Below are 25,142 nucleotides of genomic sequence, written 5' to 3' on the forward strand. Positions count from 1 at the left end.
ATGGAGTAAGTTCATGTTTAATTGTCTCATTAACCTACTTCATTCGTTGAGATAGGCTCATGAAACACATTGACGAATTAGAGTTGCCAAGAACTTAAGGTCATACTTCAAAACAAAGTGGTGTATTTTTCTCATGTTTGTTTGTTAAAAGTTGTTTATGATTTCTAGTCCTTCGCACTTCTTCATTTCAATGGCAAAGAAATGATTTATTGGTTGAAAAATATATATTAAGCAATACTTGTCTATCTACATTACCTCTTCTTCAACACTGTTGAGTTGCTCTTTCTTTCTTTTTTCTTAAGTCTTCTACATAATTAAAAGGAAAAAAAAAGTATTTTTTCCAAATTGTATGTTAGTGATGGTAGTAGAAGCCTTGGATGGAATACGTGGAGGTTGCATTTTAGTACACCTAATTGTCAGACAACTTTAGTTTATAGTGTAGTTTACTTAAGCAAAATAGAGGAAAGAAGCACCTCTAATTGATTTTAGCTTATAGTATACATATAGTATACATGGTCTATTCAAGGGGGCCAAGCTGTGGCATTGATGCTCATTTGCTTACTTTTAGTCTAAAGATCGAAGTTTTTGGAAAGAAATTAGAAATTCCTGCTCTCCTTTTTCATTTTTTATTTTTAAAGTCAAGATAATTTTTATTTTGCGTCTTTATTTTCCTTTTGGAAGAGTGGCTGGTTGGAGAATTACTAGATACACTGTTATTATTTCAATTTTCTCATGCCTGGGCTATTAATTTGTTTAACATATGCCTTCTTTGTACACTAGTTAAAAACAGAAAATGAGTGTACACGTAAGTGTATCGGGTGGTGTGCTGAGGGCAGAAGATTGTCAGTCTAAATTGAGATTGGATAAATATGTAAATCATATATATATATATATATATATATATATATATATATATATATATATATATATATATATATATATATATATATAATATAGCTAACCTTGATGAAAAAATCTATAAATCATAAGGCTATACATATATATATTTATATATATGTGAGTGCAAAGTTGCATGGCCTCGTTGCTTACATTCTTGGAACAAGTGGTTTTTCAAATTCCTTTCACTTGAAACATTAGCTTTTAGCCTTCTCATTGTGGCGTGGCTTGTCCTTCACACAAATTTCTTTCTTTGCAGTGACATCATTTTCATTTCCCGTTTTCATTGGTAGTACGTAAGGGTTTTTGTATGCAAAGTTTCTATGACCATCCATCTTTTCATGCAAACACGGTGCAGCAAAACGTTGCTCGAGCGTAACAAGAATGAAACAAAAACCATTATCAATGTGATATGTCTATTATTAGTCTTTTTCCACAAGTGTCTCATGAATCAACTAGTTTTGAAATAATCAACTATTTGTGATGGTGGTCCATTAGTTCTGTTCTTAAGATTTCTTATTCAGTATTATTTTCTTATTAGACTGAGCAAGGAGACATCATCGCCATTTGGAATTCCACTAGGTGTCATTTTTTTTTCTTTCTTTCATTTGATATCCAGATCTCGACACATCCCATTCAGCCAGTTCATTCCGGTGCAGGTCTCTACAGTTGTGTCTCAGAATATAAACAGTTGGGAGATTAGATATGGATCTGATTCGGAACCCCCTCACCGTCTCATAAGTCCATATTCAGATCCGGATCTGGATCAGGATTCCTGGTGGCTTTGGATTCAAAAAATGTCATTTTCCGTCCCGGATCTAGTACTTCGGATCCAAATCAGGCTGGTTTACTCACAACGTTGTGCTGGCAAGCACGAAAATTCCATCTCAAAATTTGTCTTCCTCATCGTTTCAGTTGGAGTCCAAATGTTCACGCCTATTTCGAGAATAGGGTCATCCTTTCCAGTTATTCTTTTTTAAGTAAAGTTCAGGGATATCATCCGCCACCAAATCAAAGGCGTTCTTTGTGCAAGCAAGCTGGAATTGGGCGGAACAGTGTCCCGAGTGTTCCGGAAATTGAAAGTTGAAGCCTGCATTGACGAAGCAAACAGGTAGGCGTTCGACTCTCAAGGGCAAATATGAAGAGAGAAAGGGGGAAATCAAGTCCATGACAAATACAATTCAGGTCCATATTTAGCAGTAATTTCTTCGTGTATTAATTTTTCAACTATTTTAAATGGTTTTTATTCTAAAAATATGACCCTTATATTGTTAGAAAATTAATTTTTAAAATATCTTTGGCCCGATTTACATCTGGTTCAGCTGAATCGGGAAAGCAGCCGATTCACGGAATCAGTAGCTCTCCTGATTTGGTTCTCATACCCATTGATGGCCTCAGTAGCTACTCAAATTAAAGGCATAACAAAGAACCCTTTTAATATGGTTTCACGCTGCTTCCTGAATTGGGTTGCTTGGAGACGTCCGTTGCTTCACACAAAGAGCATAAAACAACAGTTTGCAGCAAAAAGTTGTTGCTTTTTATGCTTGGTTGGAATTGCGGAACTGAATTTTACTGGATCTGAGTTGCTCTATAGAATGACATGGTTCGTATTTGCTTTCGCTGAATTTTTGTTACATTCAAAACGTTGATTTGCTTGCTTCTTCGTATTTGTATCGATCGATCTGGTCTTCATGCTTGGGACCTTCCTACTTTCTGCCTAGTCCACAGTGCATCCCAATAGCTCTTCTCTAGGGCTCTCTGCTCCTTCTCCTTGCGCTCAATGTTCTTCTTTCCGAACTCGGAACATTGGAGCTTCCTAGAGTCCAAAAGAATCGCACCGCCCTCATCCTCCACAATATCGCAATTCTGATCGCGCATCGCTTCCTCCATGAGCTGCTTGAACGATTCGTAATCTCTGAACGACTGCGGGACCTTGAATTCCTTCCTGCCAGGACCAACGTACAACGTCAGATATTGTTCAGGCGGCAACGTTGTACGTTGGCCCCTGGCAGGAAGGAATTCAAGGTCCCGCAGTCGTTCAGAGATTACGAATCGTTCAAGCAGCTCATGGAGGAAGCGAGGCGCGATCAGAATTGCGAGATTGTGGAGGATGAGGGTGGTGCGATTCTTTTGGACTCTATGAAGCTCCAATATTCCGAGTTCGTAAAGAAGAACATTGAGCGCAAGGAGAAGGAACAGAGAGCCCTAGAGAAGAGCTATTGCGATGCACTGTGGACTAGGCAGGCCATTGTTGCAGATCAAAGCAAGCAAGTGTTCACTTCTGGTTGTTAACCGACCCCTACGTAAACATCATGCCTGCTCTTGTGTCTTTCTTTGTTAGTAGGTCTAAAATTTTCACATCCATCATGCTATGGTTTCAAGACTTTCCACATATTGTGGTTTTAGAAAGACACAAGACAGATGTTTAAAAACCACAAGATAATGGATGTGCTAAGTCACACGTTAGCCCAAGTATCTGTATCGATACGCCGATACGAGAATTCGGACATAGGTACGAAATGGATACATTGACCCGATTCAAACTCAAAAACCCGATTTTAAGTTTGGTCGAGATTTTCTCCCTTTCACCTGACGAGGTCTCCTGTTAGGGTTTACGCATCAGAGAGTCAGCAGCGATGGCGGGCGATGGTGACGACTTCCAGCAACCCAAGGTGACGTCCGGTCGTGATTAAAATGTTGGATCTAATTACAGACTATTTTTTTAAACATGACACATATATGACACATATGTTTTGAAAACACAATGCTTTTATTACAATTGTGCAAATGATGAACTTAAGTATAGTTTAGCATTACTTTTATTCAAATCAAGATGTGATCTGGGAGTCCAAATAAAGCCAAATCCCAAGTTCATTAACTGGGCAGTGGGCACAATAAAGTCTGTCTGCCTCTAGAATATGTCCTTTTCTTCAATTCCACAATTCCAATCAAGCCTAAAAGGCAACAACTTTTTGCTGCAAACTGTTGTTTTATGCTCTTTGTGTGAAGCAACGGACGTCTCCAAGCAACCCAATTCAGGAAGCAGCGTGAAACCATATTAAAAGGGTTCTTTGTTATGCCTTTAATTTGAGTAGCTACTGAGACCATCGGTGAATCGGCTGCTTTCCCGATTCAGCTGAATCAGATGTAAATCGGGCCAAAGATATTTTAAAAACTAATTTTCTAACAATATAAGGGTCATAGTTTTAGAATAAAAACCATGTAAAATAGTTGAAAAATTAATACACGAAGCAATTACCTTCATATTTGCCCTTGAGAGTCGAAAGAATACCTGTTTGCTTAGTCAATAGAGGCTTCAACATTCAATTTCCGGAACGGTCGGGACACTGTTCCGCCTAATTCCAGCTGGCGCAAAGAAGGCCTTTGATTCGGTGGCGGATGATATCGCTGAACTTTCCTTAAAAAAAAAAAAAACTCGAAAGGACGACCCTATTCTCGAAATAGGCGAGAACATTTGGACTCCAACTGAAACGACGACGAAGACAAATTTTGAGATGGAATTTTCGTGCTTGCCAGCACAAGGTTGTGAGTAAACCAGCCTGATCTGGATCGGAAGTACTAGATCCGGGACGGAAAATGACATTTTTTTTGAATCCAAAGCCACCAGGAATCAGTAAAATTGCTTATCCAATATGAGACGGTGCGGGGGTTCCGAATCAGATCCAGATCCGATTTCCAAACCGTTTATATTATGAGACACAACCGTAGGGACCTGCACCGGAATGATCTCGCAGAATCGGATGTGTGGAGATCTGGATATCAAATGGAAGAAAAAAGGGAAAAGACACCTAGTGGAATTCCACATGGCGAAGGTGTCTCCTTGCTCAGTCTAATAAATAAGACGAAAGCGACGGATACAAAAAAATAAATGCATAAATCATATTCAAACAGAACATGGGGGCCATTCCCTTGATATTTTTCTATGCATTGCATCTACATTTCCAACGAACATGATATTCTAATTTATTACTCACCGGTCCTGAAACCACAAGCCTCGAGTATAGAAACGGATCGGGCGCGGTTGGACCATGCTGACTTGAACACTGATCCAGTTCCCATGTTGCTTTAAGATCCAAACTCAAGAGCAACGATCCGGATTAATGATATTAATAAATTTTTATTTATATGAAAAAAAGAAAAGAAAAAGGGAGTTGTCAATGAACTGGGTTTTCGTTCAGACGTGTTGGAAGTTAACTGGCAGTTTCTGCGTTGGAATGTTGCCATTAAATATATAAAGGACGAATCGGATGGACCAAATTCAATGCTGGTTTGGTTTTGAATGGGGAACCGGTTTGATCTTTGACCCGAAAAAAGAAATGGTCCCACCTAACCTGCAGCTTCTTACAAGCTTCCAAGCTTTCATGACAGAGGCGGCTGGCACCATGGGGCCGCTGATTGGACCCGGTCCAAAACCATCAGCCCCCAGTACCGGATCCTGTAACCTTCATCATGTACATGAAATATTGACAATTGTAGCTTGTGGTTATTGAATTCATAATAATTTGGATATTTACTATATCCAGCGCCATTCAAGTTTGAGTCTTCGACATGTGGTTGGATCCGGTTCTTGATCCGTCACCCAATCTATGTCCAGGTTTCGTTTTGAATCTGGATCAACGAGATCACCATCAGACCCGCGTCCACCGGATTTGGGTTGCCTTTTTAACGAGAACCCGATTTGACCAAACAAGAGAAAGATCTCATATCAGACCCGATCCGAGGGGTGGGCTCCTGGATCCGCGGACGGGGGCGCCTAAAATTTTCAAGTTTTTTTTTCTTTTTCTTTTATTTATTTAAATTGAAGGCAATGGGGACATGTTAGTGAATAGGGTAAAAGAAGCGGAGTAGTTGGTCATTTGATGACTGATCTCAAACGCCACGTCAGACGAGTGAGAGGGGTCGAAGACTTCCTTGCAGTCGCGCAGCTCTCTCTCTCTCCTCCGAGTCGCTCTCAAGATCTTTACGTCCGCCGTACCGATTTTTCCTCGTTATTTACGTACCGGTACCTCCATAATTCTCAGATTTGCTGGAAAGTCTTCCCAGGAGCCTGCGGATTCTTTGCACAGCGAAGGCCGGTCTCTGTGGGACAGCAAGAGCTGGGTGATCCTTACGTCGCCGTCGTTGAGAAGTCACAAACAAATCTCCCTTCCTCTCTCTCTCTCTCCGTCTCTCTCTCAAGCTACGCGCTTCCTTGCTCTTCCTTGTTGACCCTCTGCTTGATTCCGTTCTCCTGTGCGAGAGAGAGAGAGAGATAGAGAGAGAGTGTGTGTCTGTGTGCAGGGGAGACGGAGACGGGGACGGGGACGGTGACGTTCATTGTATATCCTTATCGATTATTTTCTTTTTATCGCCTTCCATCGCCTTCTTTGCGTGGAATGCGGAGAAGCTGAGGGGCGGGTCAACCCGGCGCCAGAAAGGTAAGTAATCAAAGCTCAGATTGGGTTCCGGTGCTGGAAAAAAGTGGGGAACAGGGTGGGTGTTGATAGTTCTAGTTCCAATCAAGATTCTAATATCGCGCTTTCTCTTTAATGGTATGTTGATGTGAAATCTGGTAGGCGCAACGAGTCTGGAATTGCAACTCATAGTAATCAGTCTGTCCTGCTGATTTGAGTGGTCGGTGCTCGGAAACTCGGGAAGGAAGACAAACTTCCGAGATTTCAGCTTTATCGTGCCGATTCTTGCTCTTGAATTCGGCTTAGAGTGGAGGTATCTGGGATGCGATTGCGGCCAATTTCTGCATCTTGTCCTTATTTTCGTGGTCTGGTCTACTGAGTCACGCATTGGCTGCCAATTTTGACTGGGGTTCTGTTCGTCATTTGCGAAATGCGGATTGAGCTCCGTTTTCGAGTAGATGCACGCCAAGCTCAAGATATGGTTGTCGTGACCTCAGATTTGAGCTATCGGGTGCCGAAGCAAACATAGAAATTGATTCTTAAGATCCGACGCCAAATACCGATTTACAAAACCAGGAATAAGTGTGATTCAATTTCCAAAAGAGCGATTGCCTGGATGTGGAGGTATTAGTTGAAGAGGAGGGCAGAAAAAAAAAGAACACCAAGAAATGAGCAAAATGGGAGGGCGAAAGGCAGACCACAAAATTCACGCTAGAGATGTTTTGGATGTTGCTCGCATCCGAAAGCCAAATCAAAGATGAAAATCTTAGAAACTGCAGGCTGTTTCCCTTGTGATTGTAGAAAGGAAAGAAGAATAGGAGCGCCTAACGAAGAAAGGGGTAGAATGGCAACAGAGAGAACGAAGAAGGGGACCAAGAAAAAACAAATGAGGGGAGACTTGCTTGGAGTTACAAAAGCATTATGCTGCTATGTTTCGGGAATTGCTAATTGAAACGTGTAATGCGTTCCTTTACAACGAAGTAGAGTTGATATAAATTAGGTCTCTGCATGGTCTTCTTGATAAATAAACATGCATCATTGAATTAAATAGTCTGTGAATTAGCGTAGAATTTTGTTTTTTGTAATCTTGTCTATGCATAATAGGTAGGAGGCCAACCTCCAGCAGTTGTGTTTTCTTGAATTAACGTAGAAAGTAATACTATTGTTAGGAAGCTGATAGCTACTTTGGGAGGCTGAGTGATAAGTAGCTGGATACTGTGTACGAGTTATCTTTCTACGAGCTTTTTCATATGATCTTTCGTTCTTGCTCTGGAAGCTTTCAGCTGCACTAATTCCATTTGGTTTGTAGTCCAATTTCACTGATGCCTGAATTTTTGCTCACCTGAATCGAGCAACTTAAGAAAGAAAATGACCAAATTTGTTTCTCTTTTTGTTTCATAATGGTAGGGGTTAGTTTGGAGGTTTGATTGTAGGCTAAGACCATCACATTTTGACGTTTATATTTCTTTAGTTGAAATATACTATTTTGTCCAAGGGGGAAGATAAGAATTACAGAATGTTTGTGTTTGGTGATTTGACTTAGACCACAGCACCGGAAAACTACATATGTGTCTTCTCTTCTGATGTGGTCAATCATAAAAATGGTATAGGTATTTTAGATTGTCTTCTGTAAGAGAAATTCCTAACATTGTTCTTCCTTCTATTGATTTTCAGATACTCCGTGCTTCAGCACTTTAGCCCTAAGTCTTGACTTTTGATTCAGCTGTATGGTTCTTGAGGAACCACAATGTCTCTTGATTTGCAGCCGTATGGGCATTTATGACTGGGATAGGCAGAATCTATTCTATTGGGAGTAATCTGAGTAGAGAAGATGGCACCAGAGGGCAGGAAAAGGGGGAAAATCAGATGGAGCAAACTCTACACCTTCTCTTGTATCCGACCAAGCGTTTTAGAGTCGGATGGCCCCCTCCCAAGTCCTGGTTTTTCACGGGTTGTCCATTGTAATCGCTCTCAAATGCACAAGAAGAAGCCTTTTAAGTATCCAAACAATTATATATCAACCACCAAATACAATGCCCTTACCTTTTTACCAAAAGCAACTTTTGAGCAGTTCCGGCGAGTTGCTAATCTATATTTTCTTTTGGCTGCTGCTCTGTCCCTTACCCCTGTAACTCCCTTTTCTGCTGTCAGTATGATAGCTCCACTGGTTTTTGTTGTGGGGTTGAGTATGTTAAAGGAAGCATTGGAAGACTGGCGACGGTTTATGCAGGACATGAAGGTTAACAGCAGGAAGGTAAGTGTTCATACAGGGGAAGGGAAGTTTGGTAACAAGAGCTGGCAAAACCTCCGAGTTGGAGATGTTGTGAAGGTGGAGAAGGATCAATTTTTTCCAGCTGATCTTTTGTTACTCTCATCCAGTTACGAAGATGGGATTTGCTATGTTGAAACCATGAATCTAGACGGAGAGACAAATTTAAAGGTCAAAAGAGCCTTGGAAACAACCCTGCCATTGGATAATGATGCAGCATTTGCAGATTTCACAGCGACAATTAGGTGTGAAGATCCCAACCCTAACCTGTACACTTTTGTTGGCAATTTGGAATATGAGCAACAGGTCTTCCCTATTGATCCGAGTCAGGTGCTTCTTAGGGACTCAAAGCTTCGGAATACTCAATATGTTTATGGTGTTGTGATTTTTACTGGTCATGATAGCAAAGTCATGCAGAATGCAACAAGATCTCCATCCAAAAGGAGCACTATTGAAAAGAAGATGGATTATATCATATATCTCCTTTTCACTGTTCTTGTTTTGATATCACTAATCAGCTCCATTGGCTTTGCTGTGAAGACAAAGTTTTTGATGCCAAAATGGTGGTACCTGCAACCTGACAATACAACCAACTTGTATGACCCCAAAAATGCTTCTCTATCTGGGGTTTTTCATCTGGTTACAGCTCTAATCCTGTATGGCTACCTGATTCCAATTTCACTTTATGTTTCTATTGAAATTGTGAAGGTTTTGCAAGCAACATTTATCAACCAAGATCTTCAAATGTATGATGAAGAAACTGGAAACACAGCTCAGGCACGGACTTCAAATTTGAATGAGGAACTTGGTCAGGTTGATACCATTTTATCAGACAAGACTGGTACCCTCACCTGCAACCAAATGGACTTCCTGAAATGCTCGATTGCTGGTGTATCATATGGTGTTGGTTCTAGTGAAGTAGAGATTGCTGCAGCTAAGCATATGGCTGTTGATCATAATCGACAAAAGGCTGACCCTGCAGGCAATCATGATATCCATTATTCATCAGAAAATGATGAAGGAAATCTCCATTCGCCAGAAATAGAATTGGAGCCTATGACTACTCCCAGATTTGGGAATGGCAAAAAGCCATCGATAAAAGGATTTAGCTTTGAAGATGATCGGCTTATGAATGGAAACTGGTTGAATGAAGCCAATGCTAATAGCATTTTATTGTTCTTTCGCATATTAGCACTTTGTCACACTGCCATCCCTGAGCTGAACCCTGAAACTGGTAGCTTCAATTATGAAGCAGAGTCTCCAGATGAAGGTGCATTTCTTGTTGCTGCAAGAGAGTTTGGCTTTGAATTCTGTAAGAGAACCCAAACAAGCGTCTTTGTTCGAGAGCGTTATCCTTCTCCTGCCCATCCAATCGAGAGGTCTGAAATTTATTTACATTTGCAGTTTCAAAAAGTTAACCTGCATCCTGATTTCCTGAAATGATGTTATCTTGCTTTTCATTGATATGTTTGTAGAGAGTACAAGGTACTTAACTTACTGGAGTTTAGCAGCAAAAGGAAGCGGATGTCTGTAATTATCCAAAATGAGGAGGGTGAAATTCTCCTTTTATGCAAGGGTGCTGACAGGTCTGCCTGCTGATTCTCTTGCTGGCATATTCTTCGTTGTTCACCTCAGAATTGTGGTCATTAATAAGCTTATTACCTCTTATAATTAATGTTTCCATCTTGATATAAATGAACCACTTAATCAATCTAGTAGAGCAATTTAGGTAAAGATGCTGGTTACAAATATTTTGTTGACCAATTGGTTTGCTGATTCCTATGGTTATGGTGTGCTAATCTTTTCAAAGAACAAGTTGCAAGCCCTCCAAAGAAAACTCATGTGAGTCAATTTGTGATCTTTACTTCTTACCTTAAACTTGCAGCATAATATTTGAAAGACTGGCAAAAACTGGGAGAACATATGAACATGATACAAGCAAGCATCTAAATGAATATGGGGAGGCAGGACTCCGTACATTGGCTCTGGCTTACAAGAAACTCGAAGAGTCTGAGTATTTGGCTTGGAATGCAGAATTTCTCAAAGCAAAGACTACTATAGGGCCGGATAGAGATCATCTACTTGAGCGGGTAGCGGATTTGATGGAAAAAGACTTGGTTCTGGTTGGTGCAACTGCTGTTGAAGATAAACTGCAGAAGGGGGTAAATCTCTCTCTCTTTCTCTCTCCCTCTCTCTCTCTGTTTATGTGTGCTGTGTATGCATTAACTCCAACATGATATACCACTCCACTCATTTCATACGGCAGGTTCCTCAGTGCATAGATAAACTTGCTCAAGCCGGTCTAAAAATATGGGTACTGACGGGTGACAAAATGGAGACTGCAATCAATATTGGGTATGCTTCTATAATTAAAACATGGGATATGTTATTCTAGTTGCCTGGTTGTCTACTTCTAGCTTAACATACTTCTCTTGCAGATATGCTTGCAGTTTGCTTCGTCAAGGCATGAAAAGGATCTGCTTAAGTGCAATTATTAACACAGAATTACGGAACCAGGACCACAAAAAGGTTAGACTGATTGTTATATGCTTGAAAGAGATGATTCAGTTTCACTTTTGCAGACTAGAGGATATTTTTATGTGAAGATTTATTCATTTACTTTTGCCAAAATTAGGCTGTCAAGGAAAGCATTTTATTACAAATAACAAATGCTACACAAATGATCAAGCTTGAGAAAGATCCTCATGCTGCATTTGCTTTGGTAATTGATGGAAAGGCTTTGTCTTATGCCCTGGAGGATGACCTGAAGCATCAATTCCTGAGTTTGGCGGTTGAATGTGCATCTGTAATTTGTTGTCGAGTATCCCCAAAGCAAAAGGCACTGGTATGAATTTAATGAACCTTGATTCTTTCATAATATCTCAGTGTAAGCTTATTAGCCTTCAAGTTTCTAAACATTATTGTAGCCACATAGAGTGTTATTTCAGCTTGATCTTTGCTATTGTGATTCTCTGTCTAGGTAACAAGACTTGTGAAAGAGGGGACTCGTAAAACAACCTTGGCTATTGGAGATGGAGCGAATGATGTTGGCATGATTCAGGAGGCAGATATTGGTGTTGGGATTAGCGGGGTAGAGGGAATGCAGGTAAAGCAGTAAAATAACACATGTTTCTGGTTTATTTCAGGCTGGTTTGTAAACATTAAAATTCATGATCGATGCTTGCAACTTGAATTAAAAAGAAAACTGTTTCACTAAAATGAATGAATTGTCTTCCCTTGTATATAATCAATCTTTTGATTTTAAAGGTTTCTGAGGAATAAATATCAGTAGGAGGTACAAGGACCAAGGAACCAATATTTGGTGCATCTTTGACCTCAACAATTTTTATTTTCTGTACTGAGATGCAAAAGTACGAGACCTCATGCGGAAGCTATGTTTAAGCAATTAGTATTACATATTATGAGATCTTCTGTAATTTAAACCATGTAGTTGGTTGGACTTTTAGTTCTAACTGGCAAGATAAATGTGCTGATATAGTCTATTTTAGATACTGACTTGAGTGCAGATGGAAGATGCTGGTATATGAAGCAAATAAGTGCTCTCAGACTACTTGCTCAATGTATTTAGATGTGCTCACAGTATTATTTTTCTGCAGGCAGTGATGGCTAGTGACTTCTCCATTTCTCAGTTTCGTTTTCTGGAAAGGCTTCTTGTGGTTCATGGGCATTGGTGCTATAAGCGAATTGCTCAGATGGTGAGGCATTTCCCAATTAATTATCAACTCGTCTTTAGCAGTTAAATGGTTGAGAACTCAATATTTCATCTTAACTGTTTCAGATTTGCTATTTCTTTTACAAAAATATTGCCTTTGGGCTCACCATTTTCTACTTCGAGGCATTCACGGGATTTTCAGGCCAGTCAGTTTATGATGATTGGTACATGCTTCTATTCAATGTCATTCTAACTTCATTACCAGTTATATCCTTGGGAGTTTTTGAGCAAGATGTTCCTTCTGAGGTCTGCTTACAGGTAGGTTCCCACGTTCTCCTTTGCATCGACTTTCTAATGCTGACAAAAAGAGCTATGCATATCTGGGTCCCTGACTCAACCTTGCTCTATTGGCTTGCTTTTTGTCTCTAGTTTCCCGCACTCTATCAGCAAGGACCAAAGAATCTCTTCTTTGACTGGTATCGCATAATTGGTTGGATGGTAAATGGTTTATATTCTTCGATCATAATTTTCTTCATCACTGTTTTCATCCTCGGCCCACAAGCATTCCGTGATGGGGGTGAGACTGCAGACATGGCTGCTGTTGGAGCAATCATGTTTACCTGTATCATCTGGGCGGTGAATTGTCAAATTGCTCTTACCATGAGCCATTTCACGTGGATCCAACATCTCTTTGTGTGGGGAAGCATCTGCACTTGGTACCTCTTCCTACTCCTCTATGGCATGTTATCACCATCCATCACAGGAAACTCCTCCCGAATTTTCATAGATGTTGTAGCCCCTGCACCCATCTACTGGATTGTGACATTTCTGATCACTGCTGCCTGCAACTTCCCCTACTTTTCCCATATCGCATTCCAGAGGGCATTCCACCCCATGGATCACCATATCATACAAGAGATAAAATATTACAAGAAGGATATTGAGGATGAGAACATGTGGAGAAGGGAAAGATCAAAGGCTCGGGAGAAAACAAAGATTGGATTTACAGCAAGGGTAGAGGCCAAAATCAGACACTTGAGAGTGAAAATGCATAAGAAGCAGACTTCTTCGGGTCCGCAATCAGAATTTCCATCTTCTCCAATGTCAGGCGCATGATACATGCCTTCTCTCATTTTCGATTTTTTTTAGTCCTTGTAATTCTTTTTGCTTTTTGGTCTACATATTCATTTTATACATTTATTTTGATCTGGGGTTGTGTCAGTCCCCACTATAATGCTGTGAATGTATGTATTATATTTTTCTTTCTATACAGAGCTCTTGCACATCATAAGATTGTCTCATGAATCCTATTTTCATGGTTCTGGCCCTTCTGGCTTATTTTGATTTACCTTCATAGTCTTTTCGCTTTTGCTTCTTGATCTGGCCGACAGAAATTATTCAAATGGAGACTAAAAGAGAGAGAGAGAGAGATAGCACAGATGGCTTAGAGAAGATACACTGCCAACGTGTATCATCATGCTATGGGCCTCGTGTATAGATAAAGTACAAAAACGGGGAAAAAAGAAAATCAATCTTTGCAAATATTTGTTAAGCCTTTCACATGCGGCCCTCTATCATCTTCTTCTCCAACTTTCATACTTGGCGAGCCATTTTTATTCTTTGTCTCTGTATTGTTATCCGCCGTCTCAGCCCATGCTGGAGGCAGAAGATCAAAAAACGTGAAAAAACTTAATTATCCGCTATCTTGTGGCTTCTCGTCACTTTTCTTCCTCTAACGTTATGCAGAAAAAAGATTACCCGCTTATGTTTCTGCATTTAGTTTATCGGAAAAAGAAATACAACGGAACCTACGTTCCTTTAGGACTAGATAAAGGAAACGAATATCCACAAAAGAAATACGAAGTTCTACAACAGTGACGTGAACCTTAATATGATTATCAAAGGATAGTCATTCACTGAGGCGATAATTGACCCATCCGACCAAGGCCTACAGATGATGAAGAAGATGGCGACGAAGCATTCTGGAGTGCTTCTATTTTGATTACAGACTATCTAGAGGAACGATAGGGACTCTCTCTCTGTCTCTCTCCCTGTCTACCACAAGACGCTGCAAGTTCTTGATTCTTTCTTCAGTATCCGCCATATTCATCACCCCACTACAGCACATATCCCTCTTTTCTGGCTTACGTTTCAAATCGGTCCATGAATTTGTTGAGAAGACCTTTATTTGTTTGGAATGAAATAATGCCAAACATGATTTTGATAAAACGGTACACATGTATTTCTGCATGTAACATAAACCCATTTCCATGCGTATGTAACTGCATTTTTTAAGTTGCCAATCTGCCGAAAGCGACGAACAGTTATCCCAATACAAAAATGTGAAAGGTTGTTTGTTGTCGTGAAAGTTTCAAAAGTTTCTTCAAGGTGACCTTTTCTGGATTGCTCTAATTTGGTTTCCTCGTAAGGAAAAAGACACTACTCTGATCTTTTATCCTGCTCTGTTGCTGAAGGGTCCATCCTGATTTGATTGTTCACTAGTAAAGGTTAAAAACTGGGGAACTCCACAGCCGGAGTTTTCCTGATTACTCATTAGTAAAGGTAGGATAAAAAAAAAGACAAATACGGAGAAAAAAATCCTCTGAAATTTCTGATTCTTACCACTTCATTAAAATTACAAATTGCATTTATGTCAGCAAAGAAAACTCCATCCTTGCTACCTTTTTGACTTTATATATCAAAGCGGCATAATGACCTTCATCAAACTTCATTTTGTTGAGAAAGATGCAACGTTATCAATTTCACCTCCTTATCGGAGCGTATCAGCAGCGGTGCAATACAAGGCCGATGCGAGTTCATATATTTTTATTTGTCATTTTAAAGACAATTTAAAATGTTCAATAGTATTTTTTTAAATTCATAATAAAAACGACATGAGCTTATACATGACGATATGTACCGACTGATATACTATGTCAGTGAGCAAACTGTTTAAGGTGCCGGTACCATTCTTCGTAACATGAATGATGACTTCAGGCAGGTTGGCTCGAAAGAAAAAGTGCGAGCATTATCATAAGCCCAAGTTCATGCAAGCTCGGAAAAATATCTAGTATTGGTTTGCTGGGATTTCTTTCGTTTCATTTTCTCCTAGTTCATCTATAAAAGAATGAACTTAAGTCAATTGAAAGGCAGTAACTGCTTTCATATTATGACTATGGTAAGCTGCTAGCTATGATTAAAGTAAAACAGAAGACAGATTTGTCTTGAAAATGCCAATGGCAGAGAGACTTGTCCCAGAAATCAAAGATGTACTTGGGGAAAACATATTTGTTTCTTCTCATACCAAAAACAAGTATAATTTCTAATTTGTCTATATTATCCAATCCCAACTTTGTTTTCCTTTTTCTTGAGTACCAAAGTTGAGCTTGGCTATGCTTTGAACTCAAACACCAAAAGAGAATAGAGTATTTGGCTTAAAATCTATGAGCAAGTCTGAATTCATTACAGGCATATAATTCTAGCTAGTGATTTGTTGAGATGTAGAAATCGCCCCCCTTCCTGCTGCCTTAGGATGTAGAGCTGTTTGGACCTGGGCAAGAAGCAAGACACCCGTCAAATGGAGTACAATGTATCTACCATTTAAATGTAGAAAAATAGCGCCCATAGAAATCAAATTGATGATCAAGTGCCTGACCGGCTACGCTACACAAGGGGAATAATAACAGCATTAGAATCAACAATCACAAACATATTCACATGCACGATGCATGTCCGTTCATAAATGTGCATATTTCAGATCCGCTTTCTGACCTTTTACTTAATGTTAGCATGGGAATGACAAAGCGCCTAAAAATCTATTCCATAGTTTTGAACATCCAGTTACCTCGGTCGATAAAAGAACATAAACCACAATCCCGAAATCAGTATAAGTTTGTCATCACCAATTTAGAATTTCGAAAAAAGTAATTCCAGTTGCAAGTTTCTCAATAACATTATTTTTCTTTTCAGCGTGCTTCAGTCATAGATAACAACAAAACTCAGAAGTTGCGCTTCTGATTCACTTTCCTCTTCACACTGCTATCCTGAATCCTACTACTCGCTCAAAAGACAAGCCATTGTAAGTGGCTCGAATATTACTTCTTTTTTTCATTGTGAAGTTGAAGTGATCCGATCATGATTTTTCCAAACACGAGGAGTGAACAAGATCGAACTGAGCTCAATGACAAACCAAATCAAGCAGTTTGAAGCAACTTGGTTCGATGACCAGTCCTACCTGAGCTCAAGCTAATTGGTTGACTGGCAAGGGATCAACAGAGTAGCAGGGAGGATTCTGTTTCTGGACCGGGTCGGCCTACAATTGGCACCAAAATTGCGGTACTGCAGCTTTTCTCCAACTGATCTGGACGCACTAAGCCACTAACGGAAGCACCACCAACCACTCTGCGGCCGCTACTACTCTGCTCCCATGATTGGCTACAGTATTCCCATGAGAAACCTGGCTGCCATACCGTTTTCTTCTTCCCCGGCTTGGCTCTGGCATGGTTCGTCGCTTCAGATGAGGTGGGCATCGCTTAGTCTTCGTACAAATGGCCTCCCTCGGCTCAAACTCTTCCTGCAAGTGAGGTTTCAGTCAAGTGAGTCTGTCATTCTCTCTCTCAGAAGACAAACAGAGAGTTTGTGATTCATACCATCTTACTACTTCGTACAAAATGAAAACCAACCTTTGGGCTTGATGTTGGCGATAGTGTGGATTTCGATTCACCCATCAAAATTTTTCCCTTTTCATTTTTTGGATATTTATTTGGGGTTTTCATGCTTTTGTTTTCTTTTCGATACGTTTGATGATTTCTTGAATTTGTTATTTTGATTTCGCCGGATTACCAGTGTGGGGATTTCAAATTCTTGCGTTCCGATTCATGCAATGTTGATAAAAAAGGAAACGTACCTGGATGGTGAACTAATTTCAATTTAGAACCGTATTTCAACTCTTCTTTCTGCTGTTCACTGCGTGGAACATAGAGGAAAGCGTCTAAAAGCTCTAGAGTGCATTATTCAGTTTGCTAGTTAGGCACTTATATAGACTTATATATAGTGAATTGCCTTCTATGTTTTGCTTCTTGAACGTTCTGATTGATTGTTGCTAAGCAGTGCAGGATGCTCAGCAATTGATACTCCGAGACGAGTGCCCGACGAGCTCTCGGAAATCATATTTATCGGAACGGGAACTAGTGAAGGCATCCCACGAGTTAGTTGTCTCACGGATCCACTGAAGACATGTCCTGTACGGTGACTACCTCCACAGGCTATTGATTTCTCTATGGCCATTGCATGTTTTATTGCTAATGCAGCCAGCTTCAATATGCTGAAGAAAACTCCCAATTGGATTTACAGGTGTGTTCAAAGGCGATGGAACCAAACAATAAAAATAGACGGCTCAATACAAGCATTCTCATTCGCTATTCTAATTCTTCTGGAAACAGGAACATTCTTATCGACGTTGGCAAGTATGTAAGAATTTATCAAATTTTGCTGATAATGTTCTTTCTTTTTGCGTGAAATGTATACAGTGATAAATTATTAAATCAGTTAGCTATTGTATTGACACGAGTTTGTTTCTTTCCCGCTGGCTATTATCGTCATTAGCTGCTGCAAATTGGTTAGCTTCTTACGTTAGCTGGAAGCAACTACGTTATCAGGCCCAAGTCTATTTATGCGATGCAATATTTTTTATATGGAAAGGATGCTTGACTAGGTCAAGCATGTAATCCTTTTTTTTTTGGACCATTTCACAGTAAAACATTTTTAGACGATTTCTTTTTTCCCTGTGCGGTATCTTGAACTGCATTGCTGCCATTTTTAAGGGCATGATTTTAGTCATTTCTATATGTGTTCCTTGCTCTCCTTTGAGTGTTGGGTGAAGTAATAATATTCTGATTCTGTTTGCAGATTCTTCTATCACAGTGCACTTAGGTGGTTCCCTCAGTTTGGGTAATTTCCTATCCTTTGGTTGTTCCATATTTTTTTTTCTTTTTTAAACATTCCATTTCTCTTTTCTTGAAGACGAGAAAAAAAGAAGCCAGTCTTTCCACTCTCCTTTTTGAAGCTTTAGATGGTAGAACATATAGGCACAATGGTTCTGTGATTTTTCTGTTTCTCTAGTAATGTTTCATTTAGAAGAAGCACCTTTCCATGTGCATTTCAAATGTCTTGCCTTTTCCTATTATAATTATTACCTTGTCTGTCAGACTTAGAAATATTGATGCTGTCATTATTACCCACTCACATGCGGACGCAATTGGAGGTACCGTGCTTGCTCCCTAATACTGATTTGTTCTATGTGCTCCGGTGGATGATCAGCATAGCTGTAGGAAATACCATATTGTCAGATATTACTAGAGTATTTGGTGTCTCACTTTTATTTTGTTTATGCAATATTTCAGACGGCATAAATTATTATTGGTAACCAAGTTATGTTTGTGTGCATGATTCAATGAAGAGTGTCATTTTTATATTGCCTACAGGGCAGGTATATGTCATTCAAATGTGTGATGATCCATACCATGAATATGGATTGTAAAAGTAATTGTTGATCCTCCTATAATAAATAATATCTAGGCACTGGTGTGAGCTTAAGGAGGCAGACTCATGTTTAAACCTTGTTATATTGATGCTGTTATATGTGAACAATTAACTTCTGCTGGTATTATTGTCCTTCTCTTTGTTGATAATATGAACTAAATATAATGACAAGGAATATAAAAGAAAAAACTGCTTCTGGTACAGTATTTAGATGACTGATCTGGGTTGTACTGCTTAATTATTATCACACTAGATAATGCACATGTGGTTCGTGTGGTCAATCTATTTCTACATGCAACTACTCATGATATGCACAATTGTGGTCCCTCATGTTTACTATATATAAAATATTCCTTTTGGAGAATTTTTCTGCTGTTTTCTTAGTTATCTTATGTATATGCTGATCGGATGGATGATATTGTTCATATCTATGCTACAATACATTATTATGCTTAAGTGATCCTCCATTTCATGGTGAGCTAAGAAATAACAAGAAGTACCTTCTGCGTTACTCATGTGTAGTAGCGAACAAATGACTATCACCACAATGGACTTGCATTGCTGAACTCATGGCTATATGCACATGACAGATCACATTTTTTTCAGCAATAAAAAAGTTTTGCTCATATTGCTACTAATAGACTTCCATAAATTAACCGGATTGTATATTCAAATTTTGACTGGCAAATCTGTTTCTTCTTGAAGAGTGAGCTAGTGGGACATTTGACATCCCATCTTGGTACGGATAATGCTAATTGTTGTGCCTGTTATGCTTTTAAAAATTTTAGATAACTGGCAAACTAATTGCAAAGTAGGCATACCTGCTCAAGAAATTACAATCTTCTTTACAGGTGCACATTTGTCCTTTCTGCAGGTCTTGACGATCTTCGGGATTGGACAAACAATGTCCATGCCTGCATACCAATATATGTAGCAAAGCGTGATTTTGAGGTTCAAATTTTATTTTTCTTATTCTAAATTAGATTGGCTTTATTAAGCAGAGGCATCAGCTTATTTCAATGGGGAACGAATGTGATAGATTTTGATATCCTCATATTGAGGAAGCTGGTTCAGTAATTAGAATGATTTAAAAATCTGCTGTTCTTTTTAGATCCTTATTTTGTCCTAGTCAAGGACATTGAAGAAATTTCTCTTTAGCTTACCACCATAAAAAGCAATTTATCATATTCTCTTCATCATGATAGGTAATGAAGAAGACACATTACTATTTAGTGGATACAAGTGTAATTATACCGGGAGCTGCTGTTTCAGAGTTGCAGTTTAACATTATAAACGAAGAACCCTTTATTGTCCATGATCTGAAGGTTTGATAATGTATTTTTTCCTTTTGAAGGTTATACTTGCACACACACACAAACACACACCCTTACAGACAAAGCACACATACATGCACACACATATATCCCTGATGATCCAGCTTTAGCATTGTAGACAAGGGATTTTATTTAGATATGTGCAGCTAGGTTTATCATTGAGAATATGTGCAAGTCCATCTGAACTTTCTGGAATTTTCTTAGGAGATGTAATTGAATTTCTAACTTAGTGAATCTTTGAGTTTCTTCCAGGTGACTCCTTTACCTGTATGGCATGGAAAAGGTTATCGTTCCCTTGGTTTTCGTTTTGGAAACATTTGTTACATTAGGTAATTGATATTATTCAATACTACATGCAATGGTTTGGAGTAATGTTGCCTAGATTTCTTTCTATATGAAAAATGTACGATCCCATCATCAGTTTAATTTTATCTCTGCAGTGATGTTAGTGAGATTCCAGAGGAAACATATCTGCTGCTCAAGGACTGTGAAATCTTGATTATGGTACAGTTCCCTCCTCCTGTTTGCATCAGAATTTAAGTGCAGCAGGCAGCAGCAATACAATGTAGGCACTGTAGATGTTTTTTCCATTAACATTAGGATATAAGGTTGTGCTGTGCTTTTTTCAGGACGCACTGAGACCGGATCGGTCATCCGCAACACATTTTGGGCTACCAAGAGTAAGCTATTTCAAAGATCCATTATTAGTTTGGTTTATATTGTACTGGCATGAATCATCTTGATTGTTTACCAGGCATTAGATGAAGTCCGAAGAATTCAACCGAGGAGGACATTTTTCACAGGTATCCTTTAATTCATAGATTTGACTTGTATTTCTCTCAACTTCTTTAAAAAACAATAAAAAAACTGAAAGGCTTCTTTGACTATTTTTCATATTATATAGAAAATCTGGGTTTGCTGTTGGATACCTCATACCTGCATGTCTATTGTTTTAAAAAGTTAAACCATCTAATGTAAGGATTTCCAAATTCAAAATTTCAAACAACTCCAGATTGTAAGGATTTCCATCTCCAACTTAAATTGTTATTATTATTATTATATTGTATATATGCCGTTGTGACCCACTTTGTTTTATTTCTACTCTATAGAAGATTGTTCTTTAAAAAAATCCTTATTAGCATAAGCCGTTTTGGGACATATGCCAACTTTGAGTTAAGAAAGATGGATCTAGCCTCAGCAGGATTCTCATTGAACCCATCTGAGAATCATCTAGACAAATTTAGCCATGCCAATTTGCAACAGTTTTCCTTTCTTTATTTCTTCCCCTCTTTTCTTTGGTTGGTAAAGGAAAACACCTAGTTTTCTGGATATTCCAGATTCACCAGCCTGGGAGTTGCGGTGCTTACCATGCTTTTTCTTGGTGGTTCCTCTATAGCTGAGGGCTTTAAGGAAAGTCAAATAGCTAGCTTTGTGAAGCGTCTAAAGATGCCCATTTCTAATCCTGCCAGACTGCCAGTGTGCACCCTAAATATTTTCTAATAATTTTTCCTCATAAGGTATGTTAGATGAGTTATATTCAGGATTGAATTCTCTATGAGGTCTCTGCCCAATTATATAGTCTAGTCAAGGACTTGTCATGATCATCATCGTAGAGTTTTTCATTGTGGAAACATTATAGTGAAACATGCATCTGGATGTTGGCAACATGCCCACCAACAAGATCAATAGGATGACAGGCCTCTGATAGTACAAAAAGATGAAAGTGAGTCTACTAATGAATGTTTTTTGGTGCTTAAAGGAATGATGCATTTGATGGATCATGACAAGGTGAATGAAGATCTTGCTAAATTGATGGAAACAGAAGGCTTAGATGTTCAATTAAGCTATGACGGCCTCCGAGTCCCTATAAAACTTTAAGTTACTTGTCATGTGCATTTATTCTTTCCACCTTCATGGTGGACCTTTTTATTAGCCCTGAATCGACCAGGGAAAAATGAGTATAAATTTATCGTTGTACAATATCATGTCCTTGCCATGACATAATGTTTCAATTTGTGGAGGTCTTCTTCTATCTGAAGTTTGCAGAATTAGTGTAAATCATAGTTGTCTGTATTTTTCTTTCTTTGAACATTAACTTGCCATGTCCCTACTTTCCACATTTTGGCCTTTGATGCCATCGATCTGAGGGCCCATCCAGGTAAGAACGGTGTAATTGAGACCTGGAAGCCGCTCGTCTTAAAGATGAAGGGGAAATAGCTATCCTGAGATTTCTGTTTGAAGCGCCTTGGACCCGATCAACTTTCTGCTCCACTTGGTCTGAATTCAGCTGACACAAAACAAGAGGAGGAGCTGTGGCAATGAGGGGTTTAACAAATTGATGGACAATCTTAAGAAAAATGGAGCACATGGATGGTGCCGGATCCAGCATTTAGCAATTGGCTAACCCCACCCTGAGCGTCCAAAGAACAAGAAAATCAACTAAACAAAGTTATCTTAATGATTCAAATTTTGGATGCATCCTTAAATCAAAGATTTTAACATTGGATATAGCCGATTGTGAAGCGATGTGTAGAAAATTGTAATTGCGTCTATCTCGATCCTAAGCCAAACCCAATTACTCTCTCTCTCTCTCTCTCTCTCTCTCTCTCTCTCTCTCTCTCTCTAATGGTGTGTAGTACCAGGTGCTGAGTGCAATCTAAATTTTCTTAATTCAATTCGTTGACTCTTTAGTACTTCCATTTTCTGTGAAATCACTATTTCAATTTCAAATACCAAAACTATAACATTGGTCCTTGAGGAAACTGGAATTAGTATCCAGCTGAGCCTCACTCCAAGCATGTCCGAGCCATTTGTATGATTAATGAATCTATATAGCTGCATACGAGGTGAGAGAAAATCCCTGGTTCGCTCTTGGGCTTTCACAGTCTCTTTGTATCATATTAATGCAAGTTTACAAATGATATAATGTAAATTGTTCGTGCTAGCTAGTATATGCGCTAACAGTCGATGTTTAACAGTGCAAAGTTGGGTTATTGACGAACAGTAAGAAGCTCGAGCGCGGCTTGTTTTCTTGGCAAAGTAATCATGAATGAAGTACTTCTAATGAGTTGGGTTATTTATCCTACTGATGTTCATTGGGGCCATGTCAAACACATCCTTCATTATTTACAAGGCACCAAAACTTATAGTATGAGAATTCATAAGAGCACAAGCACAAGCATGAAACTTGAGGCATTTGCTGATGCAGATTGGGCTGGGTGTGCAGATGACCAGTGGCTTCGTCACCTTACTTGGAAGAAATGTTGTGATCAAACAAGCAATCGATCGGGTACGGAAGCCAAATCCAAGCCTCCTATGGGTGCTGTTTATGAGACTTCTTAAAGAGCTTCAAATTGACGTGCAAGGAAAACTTGTTATAAAATGTGACAATCCGGGAGCCACTTATCTTTCGGCCAATCTTGTCTTTCATGCCTGCACTAAACATATCAAGATTGGCTTTCATTTTGTCAGGAAGAAGGTTGGGACTTGCGAATAAACAAATCCAAGTTGTGAGTTTGTTGCGTAGAAGAACAACTCGTCGATAATTTAACGGTAAATACTTTTTCATAATTTAACGGTAAATACTTTTTCAGATATTCATATATTCGGATTTGAATATAAACAAAACAAGTCATATCCAAATTTAAATTCAACCCCAAAATCAAATTTCATAATCAAAATCTGATTGTGACATTTATATATGAATCCAAATCCGAATTTTGAACCAACTGATTTTCAAAAGGTAAGAGAATTGAACATAAGTTATTTATTTAAAAACTAGATCCCATCCAAATTCGAATTCAAACTGAGATTTCTGCATTTGTGAATCTGAATCCGATCGGATGTTATTGCTTAAATCTGGATCCGATCGGAGTTCTTAATTGGATATTTATCTTCTTTTTTTTTTCATAGCTGATTTTTTTGAAACAGTTCGATTGGATAGGATATGTGATTCAAATTGAATATATTGGCATCCCTATTCTAAGCTTGTACCCTGGCTTATTGTGTGCATTCTTCTCGTTCACCTTGACTGTTTTCTTGCCAAAACACTTGTAATGAGTTGAACCAAGCGGAACAACCCGCTACTTGGTTCGGCTGACATTTGCCATGCCTGGTTAATGTCGGTTGATCATCAGCATGAGCTTTAAACTTGGGAGTGTGCTTAGTTCGCTGGTTTCAAAATAGGCAGAAGAGGGCCTTCTTCTCTGATATGCTGTTCTCCAATCAACTGTTGCGTTCCGATATCGGTTGAATGTCCACTGATGAATTATTAAGGTAAGAAGAAGAAGAAGATCAGAAGTAAGAAGGATGAGGAGGAGGTGACGTAAGAGGACAGGAGGGGTGGCAGCGATCACGAGGGGAGGTGGGGAGTGGTGGTGACCGCACGCCCCCACAGGTAACTTTGCCTTTTCTTCTCATCCTCTCTCTCTTTCCCTTTGCTTTTTTGTTGCCTCCCCTCGTGACCCTGCTGTTTCAATCTGCGTGCCCTCTCGTTTTATTCCTTTTTCTTTGTCTTTTTAAGACATTTTTTTTTTGTTTTTTTGTTTGTTTTCTGTCCTTTTTTCAATCCGGGGCCTCGTCTTTTAGTCCATAATTTTCAACACGAGGTTGGTTTTTGTGATTTTCCTCATACATGATTCACTTCACATGGCAATTATAGAATTATAAGATTCTGCCATCAAGATTACTGTATATGGCTCGAACTGAGGTGAAAGAACTTTTCAAGGGGACAGTGTCCACATTGACATAATTAATCTGCAACAAGGCTATTCTTTGGTAGTTGTCGGCAGAACTGAGGCTGCTGTTAAGGAAAAAAAACACAGTACTAAGACTTCAGGTGAAAATTTCTTAGAGAGAGAAAGTCTGCAGGTAACAAAGCGATGGTATGGAATTGTTTGAAAATCTTTTCGGCCAATCCAAGCCGTTGACAAGCCGTTGACATGCATTGCGGTCTTTGGGAGAATGATTATATCACTGGAGTATTCCCTCTCTGTGACTTCTTCTGCTGTTTCCTT

General features: G+C 39.1%; 2 protein-coding genes across 4 annotated transcripts; both read left to right on the forward strand.

Annotated features, from left to right (window-relative positions):
• Positions 1-5,938: 5,938 nt before the first annotated feature.
• Positions 5,939-13,601, forward strand: LOC116247684 (probable phospholipid-transporting ATPase 4). Its single transcript, XM_031619936.2, has 11 exons — positions 5,939-6,335; positions 7,986-9,959; positions 10,056-10,166; positions 10,466-10,742; positions 10,847-10,935; positions 11,019-11,109; positions 11,216-11,425; positions 11,561-11,686; positions 12,198-12,296; positions 12,380-12,571; positions 12,683-13,601. Exons 2-11 carry the CDS (start codon positions 8,143-8,145, stop codon positions 13,367-13,369), a joined length of 3,699 nt encoding a protein of 1,232 aa, XP_031475796.1. The 5' UTR covers positions 5,939-6,335; positions 7,986-8,142; the 3' UTR covers positions 13,370-13,601.
• Positions 13,602-16,374: 2,773 nt separating this feature from the next.
• LOC116247088 (putative hydrolase C777.06c) lies at positions 16,375-22,533 on the forward strand. 3 transcript variants are annotated; one of them, XM_050075773.1, is made up of 12 exons: positions 16,375-16,774; positions 17,363-17,495; positions 17,606-17,718; positions 18,161-18,202; positions 18,460-18,515; positions 19,668-19,744; positions 19,999-20,118; positions 20,380-20,456; positions 20,568-20,631; positions 20,757-20,807; positions 20,882-20,930; positions 21,887-22,165. In XM_050075773.1, exons 1-12 carry the CDS (start codon positions 16,680-16,682, stop codon positions 22,003-22,005), a joined length of 996 nt encoding a protein of 331 aa, XP_049931730.1. In that variant the 5' UTR covers positions 16,375-16,679; the 3' UTR covers positions 22,006-22,165. The 3 variants fall into 3 exon arrangements, with proteins under 3 accessions (XP_049931730.1, XP_031474903.1, XP_031474900.1); XM_031619043.2 differs by lacking the exon at positions 21,887-22,165 and adding an exon at positions 22,286-22,533 and having other exon boundaries at positions 16,381-16,848; positions 17,368-17,495; XM_031619040.2 differs by having other exon boundaries at positions 16,384-16,848; positions 17,368-17,495.
• Positions 22,534-25,142: the final 2,609 nt, after the last annotated feature.

Source organism: Nymphaea colorata, chromosome 2 (assembly GCF_008831285.2).
Source record: "Nymphaea colorata isolate Beijing-Zhang1983 chromosome 2, ASM883128v2, whole genome shotgun sequence".
Lineage (NCBI taxonomy): Eukaryota > Viridiplantae > Streptophyta > Magnoliopsida > Nymphaeales > Nymphaeaceae > Nymphaea > Nymphaea colorata.